This window comes from Salmo salar, chromosome ssa29, assembly GCF_905237065.1.
Source record: "Salmo salar chromosome ssa29, Ssal_v3.1, whole genome shotgun sequence".
Taxonomy (NCBI): domain Eukaryota; kingdom Metazoa; phylum Chordata; class Actinopteri; order Salmoniformes; family Salmonidae; genus Salmo; species Salmo salar.
The window spans coordinates 34,910,001-34,935,508 of NC_059470.1; the positions used below are offsets into that span (position 1 = coordinate 34,910,001).

At 49.3% G+C, this 25,508-nt stretch overlaps 1 protein-coding gene across 5 annotated transcripts in view; it reads left to right on the plus strand.

Annotated features, from left to right (window-relative positions):
* The window catches only part of LOC106590653 (collagen alpha-1(XI) chain), a 209,906-nt gene that overhangs the window by 102,949 nt on the left and 81,449 nt on the right, over positions 1–25,508 (plus strand). For all 5 annotated transcript variants that reach the window (XM_045710693.1, XM_045710695.1, XM_045710694.1 and 2 more), the window contains 12 exons: positions 813–857; positions 1,015–1,068; positions 1,170–1,214; positions 3,677–3,730; positions 3,850–3,957; positions 4,248–4,301; positions 6,006–6,059; positions 6,420–6,464; positions 6,574–6,627; positions 6,767–6,811; positions 7,925–7,978; positions 8,458–8,511. In XM_045710693.1, coding sequence (XP_045566649.1) covers positions 813–857; positions 1,015–1,068; positions 1,170–1,214; positions 3,677–3,730; positions 3,850–3,957; positions 4,248–4,301; positions 6,006–6,059; positions 6,420–6,464; positions 6,574–6,627; positions 6,767–6,811; positions 7,925–7,978; positions 8,458–8,511 — 666 coding nt within the window. The remainder of the gene's footprint in view (positions 1–812; positions 858–1,014; positions 1,069–1,169; positions 1,215–3,676; positions 3,731–3,849; positions 3,958–4,247; positions 4,302–6,005; positions 6,060–6,419; positions 6,465–6,573; positions 6,628–6,766; positions 6,812–7,924; positions 7,979–8,457; positions 8,512–25,508) is intronic.

Consider the following 25,508-nt stretch of genomic DNA (forward strand, 5'->3'; position numbering starts at 1 on the left):
CTTCCACTACAAACCACCATCTAATATCTCTCCCTTCCACTACAGACCACCATCCAACATCTCTCCCTTCCACTACAAACCACCTTCCAACATCTCTCCCTTCCACTACAAACCACCATCCAACATCTCTCCCTTCCACTACAAACCACCATCCAACATCTCTCCCTTCCACTACAAACCACCATCCAACATCTCTCCCTTCCACTACAAACCACCATCCAATATATCTTTGAATGTTGTACTGTTGTATAACCTACAGTGTGATGGTCAGGGTGAGAGAGAGGTGTCCTGAGGCCTAAGGGTCAGGGTGAGAGAGAGGCATCCTGAGGCCTAAGGTTCAGGGTGAGAGAGAGGCATCCTGAGGCCTAAGGTTCAGGGTGAGAGAGGGGCATCCTGAGGCCTAAGGGTCAGGGTGAGAGAGAGGCATCCTGAGGCCTAAGGGTCAGTGTGAGAGAGAGGCATCCTGAGGCCTAAGGGTCAGTGTGAGAGAGAGGCATCCTGAGGCCTAAGGGTCAGGGTGAGAGAGAGGCATCCTGAGGCCTAAAGCGTTCTCATTTACAGCCTTCTGCCCTTCTGTCTCCTCACACGTTTAATTCACAGCAGACGGACAAGTTAAAGGTCTCTCCGTACGTAAACTAACCAGTCAATCAGACTGAACCTGGAGCTAGGATTGTTAAAGCCTCCATCACTACAGTCTGATGTACAGATGTATTCCATAGAGACATCAGACTCGAGGTGGTCCATAGACGGTTTACGTAACACAGAGCATCCAGGGTAGAGTAAAGTCATTTGTGTAATGTATTTTCTTACAGGGCCATCCTGGTAAAGAAGGTCCAACTGGTGAGAAGGGAGCTTTAGTAAGTGCAATTCATTTATTTGTTGATTAATTGATTGATTTATATTTCATTATTTTGAATATGATACATAAACAGAATAATTTGAATGGTTTATGACATATCTCTTATTGAGAGACTAATGAAGACATTGTGCTCTTTCTCTGTCTGTCTTCTGCAGGGCCAGGCAGGTCCCCAAGGTCCTATTGGTTATCCCGGTCATCGTGGTGTCAAGGTATGGGGTTGTAGCTCACCCAGGTAATGTTCAGTAACATCCTTAAGGTGGGACGACGTGTCAGGTTGGTAACTGTGGTCTGTTTTCTGTCTGTCTGTTAGGGTGCTGATGGCGTTCGTGGACTGAAGGGTGGAAAGGGAGAGAAGGTAAAGCTTCCTCTTTTCAAAATGTGACGCTTCGTATTCCTGCTGCTATTGTGTGTAAAAGTGTTGTGTAATTCCTAGCCCTGTCCTATCTGACCAATGAGTTGGAACACAACGTTCTCTCAAAAAGTCCTGTCACAAAGACTTCCTGCAGTCCAAAACGCCTACACTCTTAGAAATAAAGAGTTCCAAAAGGGTTATTCGGCTGTCCCCATAGGATAACTATTTTTGGTTCAAGGCAGAACCTCTTTTGGTTCCAGGTAGAACTATGTTGGGTTCCATGTAGAACCCTTTGTGTAAAGGACTCTACATGGAACTCAAAAGGGTTCTACCTGGAACCAAAAAGGGTTCTTCAAAGGGTTATCCAATAGGAACAGCCGAAGAACCCTTTTAGGTTCTAGATAGAAACAAAGGTGCTAAGAGTGTAGGAAGGACTTTCCTGATGTCAGACAGAAATGTTTGTTCCTTGAAGAACCTTCAAGGATATTTCATCAGGGTTGTCCCATTGACAAAGTCCTGTCACAAATTCTTTCTGCAGTCCAAAATGTCCACACTACTCCTAACTGTATTAGAACAGCCTCTTTGTATGAATACATTAATATAATTGAAAACCAAGAGCATGATGCTGATTCACTATTAAAATGTTGTCTTTACAACAGTAACACCATGGATATCAGGGTTATTATTGAAGTTAGGTTTTAAATGTACTTATGTAGAGATTTTAATGCAATCCCAAAACCTTGAGGAAGGAAGTTAGTGTTGGTTCTGAATAGAACATGAATGCACACCATCTCAGAGGTGAGGGCTTGTTGTGAAACATAAAACATGGTTTCAATGCTTTGGGTGCACCCACACAACTGCATTATGTGTTAGGAGGAGAAGAGACACAAACAGGTGACAGGCTGCACAGAGAGACTCAGAGAACAACAACAGAGATAAATAAAGTAGACAGTGGGAGACCAAGAACAGAGAGAAAGAAGACAGTGGGAGACAGAGAACAGAGACAGAGAGAAAGGAGGCAGTGGGAGACAGAGAATAGAGACAGAGAAAGGAGGCAGTGGGAGACAGAGAATAGAGACAGAGAAAGGAGACAGTGGGAGACAGAGAACAGAGAGAAAGGAGACAGTGGGAGACAGAGAACAGAGAGAAAGGAGGCAGTGGGAGACAGAGAATAGAGACAGAGAAAGGAGGCAGTGGGAGACAGAGAATAGAGACAGAGAAAGGAGGCAGTGGGAGACAGAGAATAGAGACAGAGAAAGGAGGCAGTGGGAGACAGAGAACAGAGACAGAGAGAAAGGAGGCAGTGGGAGACAGAGAATAGAGACAGAGAAAGGAGACAGTGGGAGACAGAGAATAGAGACAGAGAAAGGAGACAGTGGGAGACAGAGAACAGAGAGAAAGGAGGCAGTGGGAGACAGAGAACAGAGACAGAGAGAAAGGAGGCAGTGGGAGACAGAGAATAGAGACAGAGAAAGGAGGCAGTGGGAGACAGAGAATAGAGACAGAGAAAGGAGACAGTGGGAGACAGAGAACAGAGAGAAAGGAGGCAGTGGGAGACAGAGAACAGAGAGAAAGGAGGCAGTGGGAGACAGAGAACAGAGAGAAAGGAGGCAGTGGGAGACCGAGAACAGAGAGAAAGGAGGCAGTGAGAGACAGATGGATGGAGAGAACAGAGGGTGAAAGGGACAAAGAGAGGTTTCCTTATTCTCTTGTTAACTCATCCACCATGTTTTCTAATGATCAAGCACACGTCCCTATAGCAGCATAATCAAGACAGAGCAGTGGCTGTTGCTCTTGTGGACATGCAGTGTCATTCCCCTCCTTGGCCACCAGATGACAGTAGTCTTCATGGCGTACAGATGTATCAAATGAAGTTCCATGTTTCATAATGGAAAGCTACAGCCCAGATTCATAGACATGTCTAGCGTTGCTATTAGATTAAAACAAAATTCTCTTTTAAAAATAAATATGTATCCAAAGATACTCTGCCACAGCAATTAGGTTACAATTATGTACAAGCTCAAGGCATACTGAATTCCCATGATCACTTACACATAACGACAGTTACTTAAAGGTCCATTCAATCTCTGAGGTCGATTTAATCTCTGAGGTCCATTTAATCTCTGAGGTCGATTTAATCTCTGAGGTCCATTTAATCTCTGAGGTCCATTTAATCTCTGAGGTCCATTTAATCTCTGAGGTCCATTTAATCTCTGAGGTCCATTCAATCTCTGAGGTCCATTCAATCTCTGAGGTCCATTTAATCTCTGAGGTCCATTTAATCTCTGAGGTCGATTTAATCTCTGAGGTCCATTTAATCTCTGAGGTCCATTCAATCTCTGAGGTCCATTCAATCTCTGAGGTCCATTTAATCTCTGAGGTCCATTTAATCTCTGAGGTCCATTTAATCTCCTACAAAGCAACAAAACAAGTAACCCTTTGATTGATGTTCCCTCTGATTTCAGGGTGAGGACGGTTTCCCTGGTTTCAAGGGAGACATGGGTCTCAAAGGTGACAGGGTGAGTTGACAACTCAATGATACCGATTCAGCCATCATTGTCATGTGTATGGTACACTTTCCACCATAGGCTACAGTAATGGTGCAATATCATATCTGTTGTCTGTTGGATGTGCTCAGGGTGAGCTTGGTATGCTTGGGCCCCGTGGTGAGGAAGGACCTGAGGGTCCCAAGGGCAGAGCAGGCCCCAACGGAGAGTCTGGCTCCATGGGGGGTGCTGGAGAGAAGGTAAAGTCTTCATTCTCACTCTCTCTTTGTCCTGTGAGGTGAATCTGTTAACAGCATATGACTTTTTGTCCTGTAAGGTCAATCTGTTAGCAGCATATCCCCCAAGCCTGTGGAAATACTTGAATTCCATTTTACAGTACAACTGTTTGAAACAGGAATACGTTTCCACACACTTCCAGTCAGATGCATATTTCTAAGCTTTCGGTCAGTCAACCTTCATATACAACTGTTTACCAATACATTGTGCTCATTCAAATATTAGTTTATGTTGACTTTTCTGTTGTCTTCAGGGAAAACTGGGTGTTCCAGGGTTACCCGGCTACCCAGGAAGACAAGGACCAAAGGTATGTAAACAAACCCAGTCTGTGATGCCTATGAGGATTTCTGGGAAAACTTTAATGAAAAGCATCCCACAAAACCCAGCTCATCTCAGTAAACACACCAAACGCCTACGCTCTTAGAAAAAAGGGTTCCAAAAGGATTCTTCGGCTGTCCCCATAGGATAACTATGTTTGGTTCAAGGCAGAAACCCTTTTGGTTCCAGGTAGAACGATTTTGGGTTCCATGTAGAACCCTTTGTGTAAAGGACTTTACATGGAACTCAAAGGGGTTCTACTTGGAACCAAAAGGGTTCTACCTGGAACCAAAAAGGGTTCTTCAAAGGGTTATCCAATAGGAACAGCCGAAGAACCCTTTTAGGTTCTAGCTAGCACCTTTTTTTCTACGAGTGTAGGAAGGAGTTTCCTGATGTCAGACAGACATTTTTGTTCCTTGAAGAACATTCAGGGATTTTTCATCAGGGTTGTTCAATTGGATGATCTGTCTTTCAATAGAAACCAATGATTCAATATGGAGGTACTGTTGATAGTGCCTGTCTGTTTCACTCAGAATTCTTCTTACACCCAGAAACCAACAAGGCATATTGTGTCCTCAGAGACCTAGATGGTGCACAAATCTCCCTCTTGTAACCATGAGAATTACAGTGATCTACAGTCAAACACAGACAGGTAGATTTGGTAATTAGCATCATATCACGTCCCCTAACAGGAAATACATGCCCTACTACTTATCCTTTTCTTACACATTACATCCAGCAATATGCTGTTCAGCAATCCACTGGTAATATGGATTAAAAGATTACAAACATTATGCTGGAAGATTATGTGGCATTCCGTGAGACGGTGTCTAATACATACTCTGTAGGGATAATTTACGCCTGAGAGCTATCAGAAGCTGGATTTTTATAAAGTGAACTATTGAAGTGTTGCCATGGGTGTCTGAAAGCACAGCCTTTGGGTTTAGAATTATGGCAGTTTCATAGTGAGACATCTGTAATCTTTCAAACTCTGAGTGTTTGGCCCCATCTATTTCCATCACATGACTTTGTGAATTCAGGCTTAGAAAATATTATACCTAAAGCTTTGAGATGGGAAAATAAAACGCTGGATTGATTTCATGTTTGAATGCTTTCGTGAACACCAGGACTGAAGTACACGGGTAAGCTAGTTTTGAATCTCGCCTTCACAACAAAGAGCCATAATTAGAAACCAGAAAGTCTTCACAGAACTGTGTGTGTGTGTCTGTTTACATGTTTACCCAAATCAGTAGTTTTCTTTTGATGTTGTTTGGCGTCTGTTCCATTTACTCATGTGATATGCTATCTCAAAGAACGTTTACAAAGACATCATGATTTTTGAAGTCTTTACAGAAAAAGGGACTGTGTGTGTGCGTACGTGTTTGTGTTTCATTTCCTTTATCATGTAAAACTACGTTTTGTACCACATTTGTATCTTATTATTCTGATGGTGATGTCATGAGCTCGTCACCGTTCAGCCGAGGAGTATTCTGTTGTCTGTTGTCCTGTCCACGGCACGGTGCAGGCTGGGTACAGACTCATCATATGACAGAGCTCTCTGTGTCTCCTATATACTAATAGAGGTTAACAGTCAACAACAACGACAAATGAAAGCAAAAACCCTCTCAAATCATTCCTCATTACATGGATATACTGATTCCTGACCCCTCCATTTATTCTCCTTGATCTGCAGGGTTCCGGCGGCTTCCCAGGCTTCCCAGGGGCCAACGGAGAGAAAGGAGCCAGGGTAAAATAAATAGTCCCGTCCCTGTTATTGTTTCTGTATGGCACTCACACACACTGTATCATAACACAAGCCAAAGGAAGTTGATTCCTGTTATCAAATAATTTGATTGATGACTTTGCACAAAATACAACCTCCAAGAATCAATGTGTAAGAGAGATGGAAAATGATGGTGATACTATTCTCTGTTGTCGACGCTTTCCTTTCCGATCTTCAACAGAAAGAAAGTCACACTCACCTTGAGTGTTTTAGCACAGACCTGGAGAGTCGCTTTGAGAACAACTAACTCAGGAAGTTTAGGCTGGATTGATCTTAAGGTTTCTGTCTAATTTAAATGTCTTACACTCGTCTGTTCTTCCAAAGGGCGTGGCGGGCAAAAACGGTCCAAGGGGACAAAGAGGTCCAACGGTAAGTCCTCCTACCTCACAGTCTCCTTCTCACATTCACTATTGTATGAAGTCTTACCTGGTCTCATATCAGTGTGTATTCTGAGCTTTGTCCTCCCCTTGTCTCACAGGGGCCACGAGGTGGTCGCGGTGCTAGAGGTTCAACAGGCAAGCCAGGCCCTAAGGTAACGACACTCTCCGTCTCAAAGACATGGTAATACCTACAGTGTATAACTGGTAATGTCTATGTGTCATTTATTACGGTGTCCACTTGGGAAACAGTAGAACATCTGATGCTGATTTCCTGTCTGTTGTGTTTCGCAGGGCACCGCGGGCAACGACGGGCCACCTGGCCCGCCTGGCGAGAGAGTAAGTCCCATAAGGCACTGCTTCCAAGGGGGGATGGGTTATGGTCCGGTGTATGGGGCTGACCCATCAATAATGAAATATGAAAAGGCTTGGAATAAGAAGCAGTTAAGCAGTTAAACCTCTGATGTTTCAAGGTTCTGACTGCCTGTCTGACATAGTGGTGGTTGGGTTGGAATAAAGAGTGGAAGGGTGAACCTGGACACGTGGTGTTCACCAATGGAAGCAAGGAAGCTACACTACACTACACCATACTACACCACACCCTACTACACTACACCCTACTACACCAAACCCTACTACACCACACCATACTACACCACACCATACTACACCGCACCCTACTACACTACACCACACCCTACTACACTACACCCTACTACACCAAACCCTACTACACCACACCCTACTACACTACACCCTACTACACCAAACCCTACTACACCACACCCTACTACACTACACCCTACTACACCACACCCTACTACACGACACCCTGCTACACTACACCCTACTACACCACACCATACTACACTACACCCTACTACACTACACCCTACTACACTACACCATACTACACTACACCCTACTACACCACACCCTACTACACCACACCCTACTACACTACACCCTACTACACCACACCCTTCTACACCACACCATTCTACACCACACCATACTACACCACACCCTCCTACTACACTACACCCTACTACACTACACGCTACTACACCACACCCTTCTACTACACTACACTCTACTACACCACACCCTACTACACTACACCACACCCCACTACACCACACCCTACTACACTACACCACACCCTACTACACCACACCCTACTACACTACACTATACCTTACTACACCACACCCTACTACACCACACCCTACTACACCACACCCTACTACACCACACCATACTACACCATAACCAACAGCACCCACCCAACCATGTCCAGCCACATCAGATCAGGCAGCAGCATATTCTCTGAGGCTAGCTAAACCTTGGATTGTCTGCCATGTTACTATTAGGAGCATCTCATTTCTAAGACTCAGACTGCCCCCCCCACCCCACACTTCCATTCTCTGATTGTCTCTCTGGTTATTCCAGGGACCTCAAGGACCCCAGGGCCCCGTCGGGTTCTCAGGACCAAAGGGCCCCCCTGTAAGTATCCTCTCACCTAGTGTCATGGTCACATTTCCAGGTTCAAGGAAAGCAATACAGTTGTATAGGGTGGGCTATGTATTGGGCTGTTTCACTGATTGGGTGTTGTAATCATTACTGTTACTGAAGCAGAACCCTGTTTCTCATCATCCTCTAGCCAGAAGACAAGTGTTCATTTCCTCCTATTGATTTGTGCTTGATTCATAGTTTCGACTTAACGTTGGCCGATAGTCATCCCTGTTTCCGCTTTGCTCCAAAACAGAACAAGGCATTACTGTGGAGGATGGACAGTTTTTTAGTTTAAAAATAGTTCTATTTTGATATATTTTCCATGTATTTGTAATAGAATAAGAAAAGTGATTACATTTGGTCAACACACCACAAATACTAGGAGAATCCACCATTAGATGTGGAGAAGGTGTTCCCCTCCTTCACGTGTCAGTCGTTGATAGAGTCTATGTTCTCTGTGTGGTTCATAGGGACCACCTGGAAAGGACGGGTTGCCCGGCCACCCAGGTCAGAGAGGAGAGACGGTGAGTGTTCCAATCCACGCCCCCTCGTTAGAGCTGTCACACACCTGGGCTCACCTGGCCAGTGGACTCGCTCGGACAGACACTTTCTGCCAGGTGTGAAACATAAGACTGCCTCTGCTCTCTCGGTGGCGGGAAAACCCTTCCTGACCAGTCAACTTTTTCACACCTGGATGGATTTGTCTCTCCTCAAGTCTGCATGGTTTTATAGCACCAGGAGCTCAGGTGTTGGACCTGCAGACACAAAGACCTTCTCCTCTGGTTAACCTGAGGTGTTTATGATACCTCAGACTTGGATGGGAATCTCTATAGCCAATCAAATGTTGTATTAAATCAAATCAAATGACATTGTGATGGTCACATAGACATATTGCAGGTGTAGAGAAATGCTTGTGTTCCTAGCTCCAACTGTGCAGTAATATTCACAAGGATACACACACATCTAAAAGTAAAAGAATGGAATTAAGAAATAAATAAATATTAGGATGAGCAATGTCAGAGTCGCATTGACTAAAATACAGTAGAACAAAGTAAATGCAGTAGAGCTCCTACGGAAAGTATTCAGACCCCTTGACTTTTTCCACATTTTGTTACGTTACAGCCTCATTCTAAAATGTATTAAATCATTTTTTTACACTACACACAATACCCCAAAGCAAAAACAGGTTTTTAGAAATGTTTGCTGATTTATTCTGTGTTGTTGAATTTTTCTGTTTGCTCAGGCAACGTTTGGCTAACAAGGAGGAACAAGGTCAAAGGGCGGGGATAACAGACCGTTTACTATCGTTTAATGGGATGGTCTCTGCACGCCTTAGGGTTGAGTTTGAGTTCTATAAAATGATAAAAAGTGTGGAGATGTTTCAGGAGATATGGTGTGTTGTCGGGGCTGTCTGTATAGCTGGGGGAGATGTTTCAGGAGATATGGTGTGTTGTCGGGGCTGTCTGTATAGCTGGGGGAGATGTTTCAGGAGATATGGTGTGTTGGGGGGGCTGTCTGTATAGCTGGGGGAGATGTTTCAGGAGATATGGTGTGTTGGGGGGCTGTCTGTATAGCTGGGGGAGATGTTTCAGGAGATATGGTGTGTTGGGGGGGCTGTCTGTATAGCTGGGGAAGATGTTTGAGGAGATATGGTGTGTTGGGGGGCTGTCTGTATAGCTGGGGGAGATGTTTCAGGAGATATGGTGTGTTGGGGGGGGCTGTCTGTATAGCTGGGGGAGATGTTTCAGGAGATATGGTGTGTTGGGGGGGCTGTCTGTATAGCTGGGGGAGATGTTTCAGGAGATATGGTGTGTTGGGGGGTCTGTCTGTATAGCTGGGGGAGATGTTTCAGGAGATATAGTGTGTTGGGGGGCTGTCTGTATAGCTGGGGGAGATGTTTCAGGAGATATGGTGTGTTGGGGGGCTGTCTGTATAGCTGGGGAAGATGTTTGAGGAGATATGGTGTGTTGGGGGGCTGTCTGTATAGCTGGGGGAGATGTTTCAGGAGATATGGTGTGTTGGGGGGCTGTCTGTATAGCTGGGGAAGATGTTTCAGGAGATATGGTGTGTTGGGGGGCTGTCTGTATAGCTGGGGAAGATGTTTCAGGAGATATGGTGTGTTGGGGGGCTGTCTGTATAGCTGGGGGAGATGTTTCAGGAGATATGTTGTGTTGGGGGGCTGTCTGTATAGCTGGGGGAGATGTTTGAGGAGATATGGTGTGTTGGGGGGATGTCTGTATAGCTGGGGAAGATGTTTCAGGAGATATGGTGTGTTGGGGGGGCTGTCTGTATAGCTGGGGAAGATGTTTGAGGAGATATGGTGTGTTGGGGGGCTGTCTGTATAGCTGGGGAAGATGTTTCAGGAGATATGGTGTGTTGGGGGGCTGTCTGTATAGCTGGGGGAGATGTTTCAGGAGATATGGTGTGTTGGGGGGCTGTCTGTATAGCTGGGGGAGATGTTTCAGGAGATATGGTGTGTTGGGGGGCTGTCTGTATAGCTGGGGAAGATGTTTCAGGAGATATGGTGTGTCGTGGGTGCTGTCTGTATAGCTGGGGGAGATGTTTCAGGAGATATGGTGTGTTGGGGGGGCTGTCTGTATAGCTGGGGAAGATGTGTTGGATATACGGTTGTAGAAGTGGTGAGGTTTTGGTTATTGTGATGTGTGGTGTGGTTTTGTATCATGGGGTAGAGGGCAAGGTCAGTATGCAGTACAAGGGATATTTGCTTTTTAAGGGGTGGGGGGGTTGGTGGTGGTGAGGTTTTAATGAAATGAGGATGTATCATTAAAGAAAGACTCAAAGTGTTCTTTCTCTCTCTCTGTCTCTCTCTCTGGTTCTCTCTCTGTATCTCTCTGTCTCTCTCTCTGGTTCTCTCTCTGTCTCTCTCTCTGTCTCTCTCTCTGTCTCTCTCTCTGGTTCTCTCTCTCTCTCTCTCTCTGTCTCTCTCTTTCTCTGGTTCTCTCTCTCTCTCTCTCTGTCTCTCTCTCTCTGGTTCTCTCTCTCTCTCTCTGTCTCTCTCTCTCTCTGGTTCTCTCTCTCTCTGGTTCTCTCTCTCTCTCTGGTTCTCTCTCTCTCTCTGTCTCTCTCCCTGTCTCTCCCTGTCTCTCCCTGTCTCTCCCTGTCTCTCTCTGTCTCTCTCTCTGTCTCTCTCTGGTTCTCTCTCTTCTCTCTCTCTGTCTCTCTCTGGTTCTCTCTGGTTCTCTCTCATCTCTCTCTCTCTGTCTCTCTCTCTCACTCCCTCTCTCTGTCTCTCTCTCTGTCTCTCTCTGGTTCTCTCTGCTCTCTCTCTCTCTGTCTCTCTCTGGTTCTCTCTCTCTCTCTCTCTCTCTCTGTCTCTCTCTCTCTCTCTCTCTCTGTCTCTCTCTCTCTCTGTCTCTCTCTGGTTCTCTCTCTCTCTCTGTCTCTCTCTCTCTCTCTCTCTGGTTCTCTCTCTCTCTGTCTTTCTCTGGTTCTCTCTCTTTCTCTGTCTTTCTCTGGTTCTCTCGGTCTCTCAATTCAATTCAAGAGGCTTAATTTTCATGGGAAACATATGTTTACATTTGCCAAAGCAAAAGCAAAATAAAAACGTGAACAGTAAATATTACACTCACACAAGTTCCAAAATAATGAAGACATTTCAAATGTCATATTATGTCTATATACAGTGTTGCAACGATGTGCAAATACTTAAAGTACAAAAGGGAAAATAAATCAACATAAATATGGTGTTTGTTCTTCTTTTCTTGTGGCAACAGGTCACACATATTGCTGCTGTGATGGCACACTGTTATATTTCACCCAATAGATTTATCAAAATTGGATTTGTTTTTCAAATTCTTTGTGGGTCTGTGTAATCAGAGGTAAGTATGTGTCTCGAATATGGTCATACATTTGGCAGGAGATTAGGAAGTGCAGCTCAGTTTCCACCTCATTTTGTGGGTAGTGTGCACATAGCCTGTCTTCTCTTGAGAGCCAGGTCTGCTTACGGCGGCCTTTCTCAATAGCAAGGCTATGCTCACTGAGTCTGTACATAGTCAAAGCTTTCCTTAAGTTTGGGTCAGTCACCGTGGTCAGGGTCAGTCACAGTGGGTCAGTCACAGTGGGTCAGTCACAGTGGGTCAGTCACAGTGGGTCAGTCACAGTGGGTCAGTCACAGTGATCAGTCACAGGGATCAGTCACAGTGATCAGTCACAGGGATCAGTCACAGTGGGTCAGTCACAGTGGGTCAGTCACAGTGGGTTAGTCACAGTGATCAGTCACAGTGGGTCAGTCACAGTGGGTCAGTCACAGTGGGTCAGTCACAGTGGGCCAGTCACAGTGGGTCAGTCACAGTGGGTCAGTCACAGTGGGTCAGTCACAGTGATCAGTCACAGTGATCAGTCACAGTGGGTCAGTCACAGTGGGTCAGTCACAGTGATCAGTCACAGTGGGTCAGTCACAGTGGGTCAGTCACAGTGATCAGTCACAGTGGGTCAGTCACAGTGGGTCGGTCACAGTGGGCCGGTCACAGTGGGTCGGTCACAGTGGGTCGGTCACAGTGGGTCGGTCACAGTGGGTCAGTCACAGTGATCAGTCACAGTGGGTCAGTCACAGTGGGTCAGTCACAGTGATCAGTCACAGTGGGTCAGTCACAGTGGGTTAGTCACAGTGATCACTCACAGTGGGTCAGTCACAGTGGGTCAGTCACAGTGGGTCAGTCACAGTGGGTCAGTCACAGTGGGTCAGTCACAGTGATCAGTCACAGTGGTCAGTCACAGTGGGCCAGTCACAGTGGGTCAGTCACAGTGGGTCAGTCACAGTGATCAGTGACAGTGGGTCAGTCACAGTGACCAGTCACAGTGGGTCAGTCACAGTGATCAGTGACAGTGGGTCAGTCACAGTGATCAGTCACAGTGGGTCAGTCACAGTGATCAGTGACAGTGGGTCAGTCACAGTGGGTCAGTCACAGTGGGTCAGTCACAGTGGTTCAGTCACAGTGATCAGTCACAGTGATCAGTCACAGTGGGTCAGTCACAGTGATCAGTCACAGTGGGTCAGTCACAGTGATCAGTCACAGTGATCAGTCACAGTGGGTCAGTCACAGTGGGTCAGTCACAGTGGGTCAGTCACAGTGGGGTCAGTCACAGTGGGTCAGTCACAGTGGGCCAGTCACAGTGGGTCAGTCATAGTGGGTCAGTCACAGTGGCCAGTCACAGTGGGTCAGTCACAGTGGGTCAGTCACAGTGGGTCAGTCACAGTGATCAGTCACAGTGGGTCAGTCACAGTGATTCTGCCTGTGTGTACTCTCTTTTCAGGGCCAAATAGCATTCTAGTTTGCTCAGTTTTTTTGTTAATACTTTCCAATGTGTCAAGGAATTATCTTTTTGTTTTCTCATGATTGGGTTGGGTCTAATTGTGTTGCTGTCCTGCGGCTCTGTGGGGTCTGTTTGTGTTTGTGAACAGAGCCACAAGACCAGCTTGCTTAGGGAACTCTTCTCCAGATTCATCTCTCTGTAGGTGATGGATTTGTTATGGAAGGTTTGGGAATCGCTTCCCTTTAGGTGGTTGGAAAATGTAACATCTATTTTCTGGATTTCGATAATTAGCGGGTATCGGCCTAATTCTGCTCTGCATGCATTATTTGGTGTTCTACGTTGTTCACTGAGGATAGTTTTTGCAGAATTATCTCTCTCAGAATTCTCTCTCTCTCTATGGTTATCTCTGTCTCTCTGGTTCTCTCTCTGGGTCTTTCTCTCTCTCTGGTTCTCTCTGGTTCTCTCTGTCTCTCTCTGTCTCTCTCTTCCTCTCTCTGTCTCTGTCTCTCTCTGTCTCTCTCTGTCTCTGTCTCTCTCTGTCTCTCTCTGGTTCTCTCTGTCTCTCTCTGGTTCTCTCTGTCTCTCTCTGGTTCTCTCTCTGTCTCTCTCTGTCTCTCTCTGGTTCTCTCTGTCTCTCTCTGTCTCTCTCTTCCTCTCTCTCTCTCTCTCTCTCTCTGTCTCTCTCTGTCTCTGTCTCTCTCTGTCTCTCTCTGGTTCTCTCTGTCTCTCTCTGGTTCTCTCTCTGTCTCTCTCTGTCTCTCTCTGGTTCTCTCTGTCTCTCTCTGTCTCTCTCTTCCTCTCTCTCTCTCTCTCTCTGTCTCTCTCTGTCTCTCTCTGTCTCTCTCTGTCTCTCTCTGGTTCTCTCTGTCTCTCTCTGGTTCTCTCTGTCTCTCTCTGGTTCTCCCTCTGTCTCTCTCTGTCTCTCTCTGGTTCTCTCTGTCTCTCTCTGTCTCTCTCTTCCTCTCTCTCTTCCTCTCTCTCTCTCTCTCTCTCTGTCTCTCTCTGTCTCTCTCTGTCTCTCTCTGGTTCTCTCTGGTTCTCTCTGTCTCTATGGGCCAGGTCCTTCAGGGTGATGTATTCATGTGATGTAAGAGAGATAGAGAGAAACACATCCTGAGCTCAGAGACTAGACCACCCCAGAGTCCCCGACACACGCAGACACGCGCCTTTCTTAATGCAGCCAGAGGGTCTAGTGTTTCTTCCCTGCCCGGTCAATTCCAATTGAATGCACTCAATTCAAGAAGTGATTTTAATACACAATTCAAAAATATTACAACTTTTGAAAGAAACAGCATTCTTCTTTATTGAATTTTCAAGTCATTGAATTTTCAACTACTGAATTGGAATTTAAGTTTACTTCCTGAATTGACTGCATTTAATTTGAATTGACCCCAACCCAACTTCCCAGGTCATTGGTGGAAATCAGTAAATAGCGCCAGAGAGCCAGCTTCTCTCATCATCGCGTTGTGTTCCAGGCCTTCAAATAAACTGAGTTACAGTTGAATAGACTGATTCTGTATTTTAACAAGCATATCATAATAACAGCATGGAACACCGGGGAGAATTACCTGTAACATGATAAACAGTGTGTCTCTCTGCATGTCCCACTGTTCTCCTTTAGACTTTATGCAGCAAAGCTTTGCCTTCATCCCTCTCAGTTTGTATTCACCTCACAGGGCAGTAAAACCTGCTAACAGCTCTATGGAGCAGGGAGCACCCCAATCATAAACTGTTCCTCTCAATTTGTTGTTTTTCCACCCAAGTCATACATTAGCTGAGGTGCTGGTTTTATTACCTGGTAACAGGCTGGGGGAGCGAGTAAAAGCAGAATGGATCACTGCAATAAAATGTTCAAGTCTCTCAGGCCCTAGTCAGTGGGTATGGACCCAGCCTGCTATCCACCCAGTCAGGCTCTAGACAGTGGGTATGGACCCATCCGCCCAGTCAGGCTCTAGACAGTGGGTATGGACCCATCCTCCCAGTCAGGTTCTAGACAGTGGGTATGGACCTGTCCTCCCAGTCAGGCTCCAGACAGTGGGTATGGACCCATCCGCCCAGTCAGGTTCTAGACAGTGGGTATGGACCCATCCACCCAGTCAGGCTCTAGACAGTGGGTATGGACCCATCCACCCAGTCAGGCTCTAGACAGTGGGTATGGACCCATCCTCCCAGTCAGACACTAGACAGTGGGTATGGACCCGTCCTCCCAGTCAGGCTCTAGACAGTGGGTATGGACCCAGCCTGCTATCCACCCAGTCAGGTTCTAGACAGTGGGAATGGACCCAGCCTGCTATCCACCCAGTCAGGCTCTAGACAGTGGGTATGGACCCATCCTCCCAGTCAGACACTAGACAGTGGGTATGGACCCATCCTCCCAGTCAGGCTCTAGACAGTGGGTATGGACCCAGCCACCCAGTCAGGCTCTAGACAGTGGGTATGGACCCATCCACCCAGTCAGGTTCTAGACAGTGGGTATGGACCCATCCACCCAGTCAGGCTCTAGACAGTGGGTATGGACCCATCCTCCCAGTCAGACACTAGACAGTGGGTGTGGACCCAGCCTGCTATCCACCCAGTCAGGTTCTAGACAGTGGGTATGGACCCATCCACCCAGTCAGACACTAGACAGTGGGTATGGACCCAGCCTGCTATCCACCCAGTCAGGTTCTAGACAGTGGGTATGGACCCAGCCTGCTATCCACCCAGTCAGGCTCTAGACAGTGGGTATGGACCCATCCTCCCAGTCAGACACTAGACAGTGGGTATGGACCCAGCCTGCTATCCACCCAGTCAGGTTCTAGACAGTGGGTATGGACCCAGCCTGCTATCCTCCCAGTCAGGCTCTAGACAGTGGGTATGGACCCATCCACCCAGTCAGGCTCTAGACAGTGGGTATGGACCCAGCCTCCCAGTCAGACACTAGACAGTGGGTATGGACCCGTCCTCCCAGTCAGGCTCTAGACAGTGGGTATGGACCCAGCCTGCTATCCACCCAGTCAGGTTCTAGACAGTGGGAATGGACCCAGCCTGCTATCCACCCAGTCAGGCTCTAGACAGTGGGTATGGACCCATCCTCCCAGTCAGACACTAGACAGTGGGTATGGACCCATCCTCCCAGTCAGGCTCTAGACAGTGGGTATGGACCCAGCCACCCAGTCAGGCTCTAGACAGTGGGTATGGACCCATCCACCCAGTCAGGTTCTAGACAGTGGGTATGGACCCATCCACCCAGTCAGGCTCTAGACAGTGGGTATGGACCCATCCTCCCAGTCAGACACTAGACAGTGGGTGTGGACCCAGCCTGCTATCCACCCAGTCAGGTTCTAGACAGTGGGTATGGACCCATCCACCCAGTCAGACACTAGACAGTAGGTATGGACCCAGCTTGCTATCCACCCAGTCAGGTTCTAGACAGTGGGTATGGACCCAGCCTGCTATCCACCCAGTCAGGCTCTAGACAGTGGGTATGGACCCATCCTCCCAGTCAGACACTAGACAGTGGGTATGGACCCAGCCTGCTATCCACCCAGTCAGGTTCTAGACAGTGGGTATGGACCCAGCCTGCTATCCTCCCAGTCAGGCTCTAGACAGTGGGTATGGACCCAGCCTGCTATCCACCCAGTCAGGCTCTAGACAGTGGGTATGGACCCAGCCTGCTATCCACCCAGTCAGACACTAGACAGTGGGTATGGACCCATCCAGCCAGTCAGGCTCTAGACAGTGGGTATGGACCCATCCACCCAGTCAGGCTCTAGACAGTGGGTATGGACCCATCCACCCAGTCAGGCTCTAGTCAGTGGGTATGGACCCATCCTCCCAGTCAGGCTCTAGACAGTGGGTATGGACCCAGCCTCCCAGTCAGACACTAGACAGTGGGTATGGACCCGTCCTCCCAGTCAGGCTCTAGACAGTGGGTATGGACCCAGCCTGCTATCCACCCAGTCAGGTTCTAGACAGTGGGAATGGACCCAGCCTGCTATCCACCCAGTCAGGCTCTAGACAGTGGGTATGGACCCATCCTCCCAGTCAGACACTAGACAGTGGGTATGGACCCATCCTCCCAGTCAGGCTCTAGACAGTGGGTATGGACCCAGCCACCCAGTCAGGCTCTAGACAGTGGGTATGGACCCATCCACCCAGTCAGGTTCTAGACAGTGGGTATGGACCCATCCACCCAGTCAGGCTCTAGACAGTGGGTATGGACCCATCCTCCCAGTCAGACACTAGACAGTGGGTGTGGACCCAGCCTGCTATCCACCCAGTCAGGTTCTAGACAGTGGGTATGGACCCATCCACCCAGTCAGACACTAGACAGTGGGTATGGACCCAGCCTGCTATCCACCCAGTCAGGTTCTAGACAGTGGGTATGGACCCAGCCTGCTATCCACCCAGTCAGGCTCTAGACAGTGGGTATGGACCCATCCTCCCAGTCAGACACTAGACAGTGGGTATGGACCCAGCCTGCTATCCACCCAGTCAGGTTCTAGACAGTGGGTATGGACCCAGCCTGCTATCCTCCCAGTCAGGCTCTAGACAGTGGGTATGGACCCAGCCTGCTATCCACCCAGTCAGGCTCTAGACAGTGGGTATGGACCCAGCCTGCTATCCACCCAGTCAGACACTAGACAGTGGGTATGGACCCATCCACCCAGTCAGACACTAGACAGTGGGTATGGACCCATCCAGCCAGTCAGGCTCTAGACAGTGGGTATGGACCCATCCACCCAGTCAGGCTCTAGACAGTGGGTATGGACCCATCCACCCAGTCAGGCTCTAGTCAGTGGGTATGGACCCATCCTCCCAGTCAGGCTCTAGACAGTGGGTATGGACCCAGCCACCCAGTCAAGCTCTAGACAGTGGGTATGGACCCATCCAGCCAGTCAGGTACTAGACAGTGGGTATGGACCCAGCCTGCTATCCTCCCAGTCAGGTTCTAGACAGTGTGTATGGACCCATCCTCCAAGTCAGGTTCTAGACAGTGGGTATGGACCCATCCACCCAGTCAGGTTCTAGACAGTGGGTATGGACCCGTCCTCCCAGTCAGACTCTAGACAGTGGGTATGGACCCAGCCACCCAGTCAGGCTCTAGACAGTGGGTATGGACCCATCCAGCCAGTCAGGCTCTAGACAGTGGGTATGGACCCATCCTCCCAGTCAAGTTCTAGACAGTGGGTATGGACCCAGCCTGCTAACCTCCCAGTCAGGCTCTAGACAGTGGGTATGGACCCAGCCACCCAGTCAGGTTCTAGACAGTGGGTATGGACCCATCCACCCATTCAGGCTCTAGACAGTGGGTATGGACCCAGCCTGCTATCCACCCAGTCAGACACTAGACAGTGGGTATGGACCCAGCCTGCTATCCACCAGTCAGGCTCTAGACAGTGGGTATGGACCCATCCACCCAATCAGGCTCTAGACAGTGGGTATGGACCCATCCTCCCAGTCAGACTTTAGACAGTGGGTATGGACCCAGCCACCCAGTCAGGCTCTAGACAGTGGGTATGGACCCATCCTCCCAGTCAGACTCTAGACAGTGGGTATGGACCCATCCTCCCAGTCAGGCTCTAGACAGTGGGTATGGACCCATCCTCCCAGTCAGACACTAGACGGTGGGTATGGACCCAGCCTGCTATCCACCCAGTCAGGTTCTAGACAGTGGGTATGGACCCAGCCACCCAGTCAGGCTCTAGACAGTGGGTATGGACCCATCTACCCAGTCAGGCTCTAGACAGTGGGTATGGACCCAGCCTGCTATCCACCCAGTCAGGCTCTAGACAGTGGGTATGGACCCAGCCTGCTATCCACCCAGTCAGACACTAGACAGTGGGTATGGACCCATCCAGCCAGTCAGGCTCTAGACAGTGGGTATGGACCCATCCACCCAGTCAGGCTCTAGACAGTGGGTATGGACCCATCCACCCAGTCAGGCTCTAGTCAGTGGGTATGGACCCATCCTCCCAGTCAGGCTCTAGACAGTGGGTATGGACCCAGCCTCCCAGTCAGACACTAGACAGTGGGTATGGACCCGTCCTCCCAGTCAGGCTCTAGACAGTGGGTATGGACCCAGCCTGCTATCCACCCAGTCAGGTTCTAGACAGTGGGAATGGACCCAGCCTGCTATCCACCCAGTCAGGCTCTAGACAGTGGGTATGGACCCATCCTCCCAGTCAGACACTAGACAGTGGGTATGGACCCATCCTCCCAGTCAGGCTCTAGACAGTGGGTATGGACCCAGCCACCCAGTCAGGCTCTAGACAGTGGGTATGGACCCATCCACCCAGTCAGGTTCTAGACAGTGGGTATGGACCCATCCACCCAGTCAGGCTCTAGACAGTGGGTATGGACCCATCCTCCCAGTCAGACACTAGACAGTGGGTGTGGACCCAGCCTGCTATCCACCCAGTCAGGTTCTAGACAGTGGGTATGGACCCATCCACCCAGTCAGACACTAGACAGTGGGTATGGACCCAGCCTGCTATCCACCCAGTCAGGTTCTAGACAGTGGGTATGGACCCAGCCTGCTATCCACCCAGTCAGGCTCTAGACAGTGGGTATGGACCCATCCTCCCAGTCAGACACTAGACAGTGGGTATGGACCCAGCCTGCTATCCACCCAGTCAGGTTCTAGACAGTGGGTATGGACCCAGCCTGCTATCCTCCCAGTCAGGCTCTAGACAGTGGGTATGGACCCAGCCTGCTATCCACCCAGTCAGGCTCTAGACAGTGGGTATGGACCCAGCCTGCTATCCACCCAGTCAGACACTAGACAGTGGGTATGGACCCATCCACCCAGTCAGACACTAGACAGTGGGTATGGACCCATCCAGCCAGTCAGGCTCTAGACAGTGGGTATGGACCCATCCACCCAGTCAGGCTCTAGACAGTGGGTATGGACCCATCCACCCAGTCAGGCTCTAGTCAGTGGGTATGGACCCATCCTCCCAGTCAGGCTCTAGACAGTGGGTATGGACCCAGCCACCCAGTCAAGCTCTAGACAGTGGGTATGGACCCATCCAGCCAGTCAGGTACTAGACAGTGGGTATGGACCCAGCCTGCTATCCTCCCAGTCAGGTTCTAGACAGTGTGTATGGACCCATCCTCCAAGTCAGGTTCTAGACAGTGGGTATGGACCCATCCACCCAGTCAGGTTCTAGACAGTGGGTATGGACCCGTCCTCCCAGTCAGACTCTAGACAGTGGGTATGGACCCAGCCACCCAGTCAGGCTCTAGACAGTGGGTATGGACCCATCCAGCCAGTCAGGCTCTAGACAGTGGGTATGGACCCATCCTCCCAGTCAAGTTCTAGACAGTGGGTATGGACCCAGCCTGCTAACCTCCCAGTCAGGCTCTAGACAGTGGGTATGGACCCAGCCACCCAGTCAGGTTCTAGACAGTGGGTATGGACCCATCCACCCATTCAGGCTCTAGACAGTGGGTATGGACCCAGCCTGCTATCCACCCAGTCAGACACTAGACAGTGGGTATGGACCCAGCCTGCTATCCACCAGTCAGGCTCTAGACAGTGGGTATGGACCCATCCACCCAATCAGGCTCTAGACAGTGGGTATGGACCCATCCTCCCAGTCAGACTTTAGACAGTGGGTATGGACCCAGCCACCCAGTCAGGCTCTAGACAGTGGGTATGGACCCATCCTCCCAGTCAGACTCTAGACAGTGGGTATGGACCCATCCTCCCAGTCAGGCTCTAGACAGTGGGTATGGACCCATCCTCCCAGTCAGACACTAGACGGTGGGTATGGACCCAGCCTGCTATCCACCCAGTCAGGTTCTAGACAGTGGGTATGGACCCAGCCACCCAGTCAGGCTCTAGACAGTGGGTATGGACCCATCTACCCAGTCAGGTTCTAGACAGTGGGTATGGACCCAGCCTGCTATCCTCCCAGTCAGGCTCTAGACAGTGGGTATGGACCCAGCCTGCTATCCACCCAGTCAGGCTCTAGACAGTGGGTATGGACACAGCCTGCTATCCACCCAGTCAGACACTACACAGTGGGTATGGACCCATCCACCCAGTCAGACACTAGACAGTGGGTATGGACCCATCCAGCCAGTCAGGCTCTAGACAGTGGGTATGGACCCATCCTCCCAGTCAGACTCTAGACAGTGGGTATGGACCCATCCTCCCAGTCAGACTCTAGACAGTGGGTATGGACCCATCCATCCAGTCAGGCTCTAGACAGTGGGTATGGACCCGTCCTCCCAGTCAGGCTTTTGACATTGGGTATGGACCCATCCACCCAGTCAGGCTCTAGACAGTGGGTATGGACTCATCCACCCAGTCAGGCTCTAGTCAGTGGGTATGGACCCAGACTGCTGTCCACCCAGTCAGGCTCTAGACAGTGGGTATGGACTCATCCACCCAGTCAGGCTCTAGACAGTGGGTATGGACCCAGCCTGCTATCCACCTAGTCAGGCTTTAGACAGTGGGTATGGACCCAGCCTGCTATCCGCCCAGTCAGGCTCTAGACAGTGGGTATGGACCCAGCCTGCTATCCGCCCAGTCAGGCTCTAGACAGTGGGTATGGACCCAGCCTGCTATCCACCCAGTCAGGCTCTAGACAGTGGGTATGGACCCAGCCTGCTATCCTCCCAGTCAGGTTCTAGACAGTGGGTATGGACCCATCCTCCCAGTCAGGTTCTAGACAGTGGGTATTGACCCATCCAGCCAGTCAGGTTCTAGACAGTGGGTATGGACCCATCCAGCCAGTCAGGCTCTAGACAGTGGGTATGAACCCAGCCTGCTATCGTCCCAGTCAGGTTCTAGACAGTGGGTATGGACCCATCCAGCCAGTCAGGTTCTAGACAGTGGGTATGGACCCAGCCTGCTATCCACCCAGTCAGGTTCTAGACAGTGGGTATGGACCCATCCTCCCAGTCAGGTTCTAGACAGTGGGTATGGACCCATCCACCCAGTCAGGCTCTAGACAGTGGGTATGGACCCATCCACCCAGTCAGGCTCTAGACAGTGGGAATGGACCCATCCTCCCAGTCAGGTTCTAGACAGTGGGTATGGACCCATCCTCCCAGTCAGGTTCTAGACAGTGGGTATGGACCCATCCACCCAGTCAGGCTCTAGACAGTGGGTATGGACCCATCCACCCAGTCAGGCTCTAGACAGTGGGAATGGACCCATCCTCCCAGTCAGGCTCTAGACAGTGGGTATGGACCCAGCCTGCTATCCACCCAGTCAGGTTCTAGACAGTGGGTATGGACCCAGCCTGCTATCCACCCAGTCAGGCTCTAGACAGTGGGTATGGACCCAGCCTGCTAACCTCCCAGTCAGGCTCTAGACAGTGGGTATGGACCCATCCACCCATTCAGGCTCTAGACAGTGGGTATGGACCCAGCCTGCTATCCACCCAGTCAGACACTAGACAGTGGGTATGGACCCAGCCTGCTATCCACCCAGTCAGGTTCTAGACAGTGGGTATGGACCCAGCCACCCAGTCAGGCTCTAGACAGTGGGTATGGACCCATCCACCCAGTCAGGTTCTAGACAGTGGGTATGGACCCAGCCTGCTATCCTCCCAGTCAGGCTCTAGACAGTGGGTATGGACCCATCCTGCTATCCACCCATTCAGGCTGGATGGACCCATCCAGCAAGTCAGGTTCTAGACAGTGGGTATGGACCCAGCCTGCTATCCACCCAGTCAGGTTCTAGACAGTGGGTATGGACCCATCCTCCCAGTCAGGTTCTAGACAGTGGGTATGGACCCATCCACCCAGTCAGGCTCTAGACAGTGGGTATGGACCCATCCACCCAGTCAGGCTCTAGACAGTGGGTATGGACCCATCCTCCCAGTCAGGTTCTAGACAGTGGGTATGGACCCATCCTCCCAGTCAGGCTCTAGACAGTGGGTATGGACCCAGCCTGCTAACCTCCCAGTCAGGCTCTAGACAGTGGGTATGGACCCATCCACCCATTCAGGCTCTAAACAGTGGGTATGGACCCAGCCTGCTATCCTCCCAGTCAGGCTCTAGACAGTGGGTATGGACCCATCCTGCTATCCACCCAGTCAGGCTCTAGACAGTGGGTATGGACCCAGCCACCCAGTCAGGCTCTAGACAGTGGGTATGGACCCATCCAGCCAGTCAGGCTCTAGACAGTGGGTATGGACCCATCCTCCCAGTCAGACTTTAGACAGTGGGTATGGACCCAGCCACCCAGTCAGGCTCTAGACAGTGGGTATGGACCCAGCCACCCAGTCAGGCTCTAGACAGTGGGTATGGACCCATCCAGCCAGTCAGGCTCTAGACAGTGGGTATGGACCCAGCCTGCTATCCACCCAGTCAGGTTCTAGACAGTGGGTATGGACCCATCCTCCCAGTCAGGTTCTAGACAGTGGGTATGGACCCGCCCACCCAGTCAGGCTCTAGACAGTGGGTATGGACCCATCCACCCAGTCAGACTCTAGACAGTGGGTATGGACCCAGCCACCCAGTCAGGCTCTAGACAGTGGGTATGGACCCATCCAGCCAGTCAGGCTCTAGACAGTGGGTATGGACCCATCCTCCCAGTCAGACTCTAGACAGTGGGTATGGACCCATCCTCCCAGTCAGGCTCTAGACAGTGGGTATGGACCCAGCCTGCTATCCACCCAGTCAGGCTCTAGACAGTGGGTATGGACCCAGCCACCCAGTCAGGCTCTAGACAGTGGGTATGGACCCAGCCACCCAGTCAGGCTCTAGACAGTGGATATGGACCCATCCAGCCAGTCAGGTTCTAGACAGTGGGTATGGACCCAGCCTGCTATCCACCCAGTCAGGCTCTAGACAGTTGGTATGGACCCGTCCACCCAGCATAGCAGAGTCTGAGGAAGCATTCATTGCATATAAAGATTTACAGCTCTTGATTTGTTATTTAGGCCAATAGTCAATCCATTCATCACTCTGCCACACGATAATGACTCCACAAGAAGTCATCAAACATTTTAACGCCTTACAACTGAAAAGCTTTTGCCCATAAACATGTCCTAACAAAAGCAAACCCCTGGCTCGACAACACTATTCACCTCCCAGAATAAGTCTAACTACTCTGATATAAAAGCAGACATAAAATGTGACATGATTTGCGTCAGCTATCTACCATCCTTTTGTTTATTTTGACATGACATAGTCAATGTATCTCCACCCTGCCTTTGTGTTGGATGTCTCTGTATTTTCTGTATCTTATTATGGTCGTTGAATATACTTTGACTTTGTCCATTCTTGTTGTCTGGAGTTGACATCATGGATAAGAGCGTCTGCTAAATTACGTAAATGTAAATGTAATGTAAATGATGTACTATTGTAAAGTGGTTGTTCCACTGGATATCATAAGGTGAATGCACCAATTTGTAAGTCGCTCTGGATAAGAGTGTCTGCTAAATGACGTAAATGTAATGTAAAAAATCATAGCAATACAATGCAAACAAATCAAATCAGAGTTTATTTGTCACGTGCGCCCCGAATACAACAGCTGTAGACCTTACAGTGAAATGCTTACTTACAGGCTCTAACCAATAGTGCAAAAAAGGTATTAGGTGAACAACAGGTATGTAAAGAAATAAAACAGTAAAAAGACAGGCTATGTACAGTAGTGAGGCTATAAAAGTAGCGAGGCTACATACAGACAGCGGTTAGTCAGGATGATTGAGGTAGTATGTACATGTAGATATGGTTAAAGTGACTATGCATATATGATGAACAGAGAGTAGCAGTAGCGTAAAAGAGGGGTTGGCGGGTGGTGGGACACAATGCAGATAGCCCGGTTAGCCACTGTGCGGGAGCACTGGTTGGGCAGCCCAATTGAGGTAGTATGTACATGAATGTATAGTTAAAGTGACTATGCATATATGATAAACAGAGAGTAGCAGCAGATGCATTCTGACAATAAATTGATGAAGACGTTCACGCCATCTTTGATCTGATCTGAATCAAACAGACAGCTGATGGATTTCACGTCTGATTCCATCACTATGCTTGATGTCTGACCAATTAGCATCAAATCCACTTCAGATATTGAGATCATAGTTTTACTTTAGATGAACATATCATTAGGATGATATTTCCCTTTTGGAGACTCAGATTAAATCCTTACTATAACATGGAGTTCGTTATGTCCTTGTTATTCTCCTGCCTTTTGAATAAACTTCTTAGCCATTTTCCTAGACACAGATAAAGCTTTCTTCTGAACTAATAAGCATGCTCAATGGAGAATCTCAATTGAAATTGATGTTTATTCTAG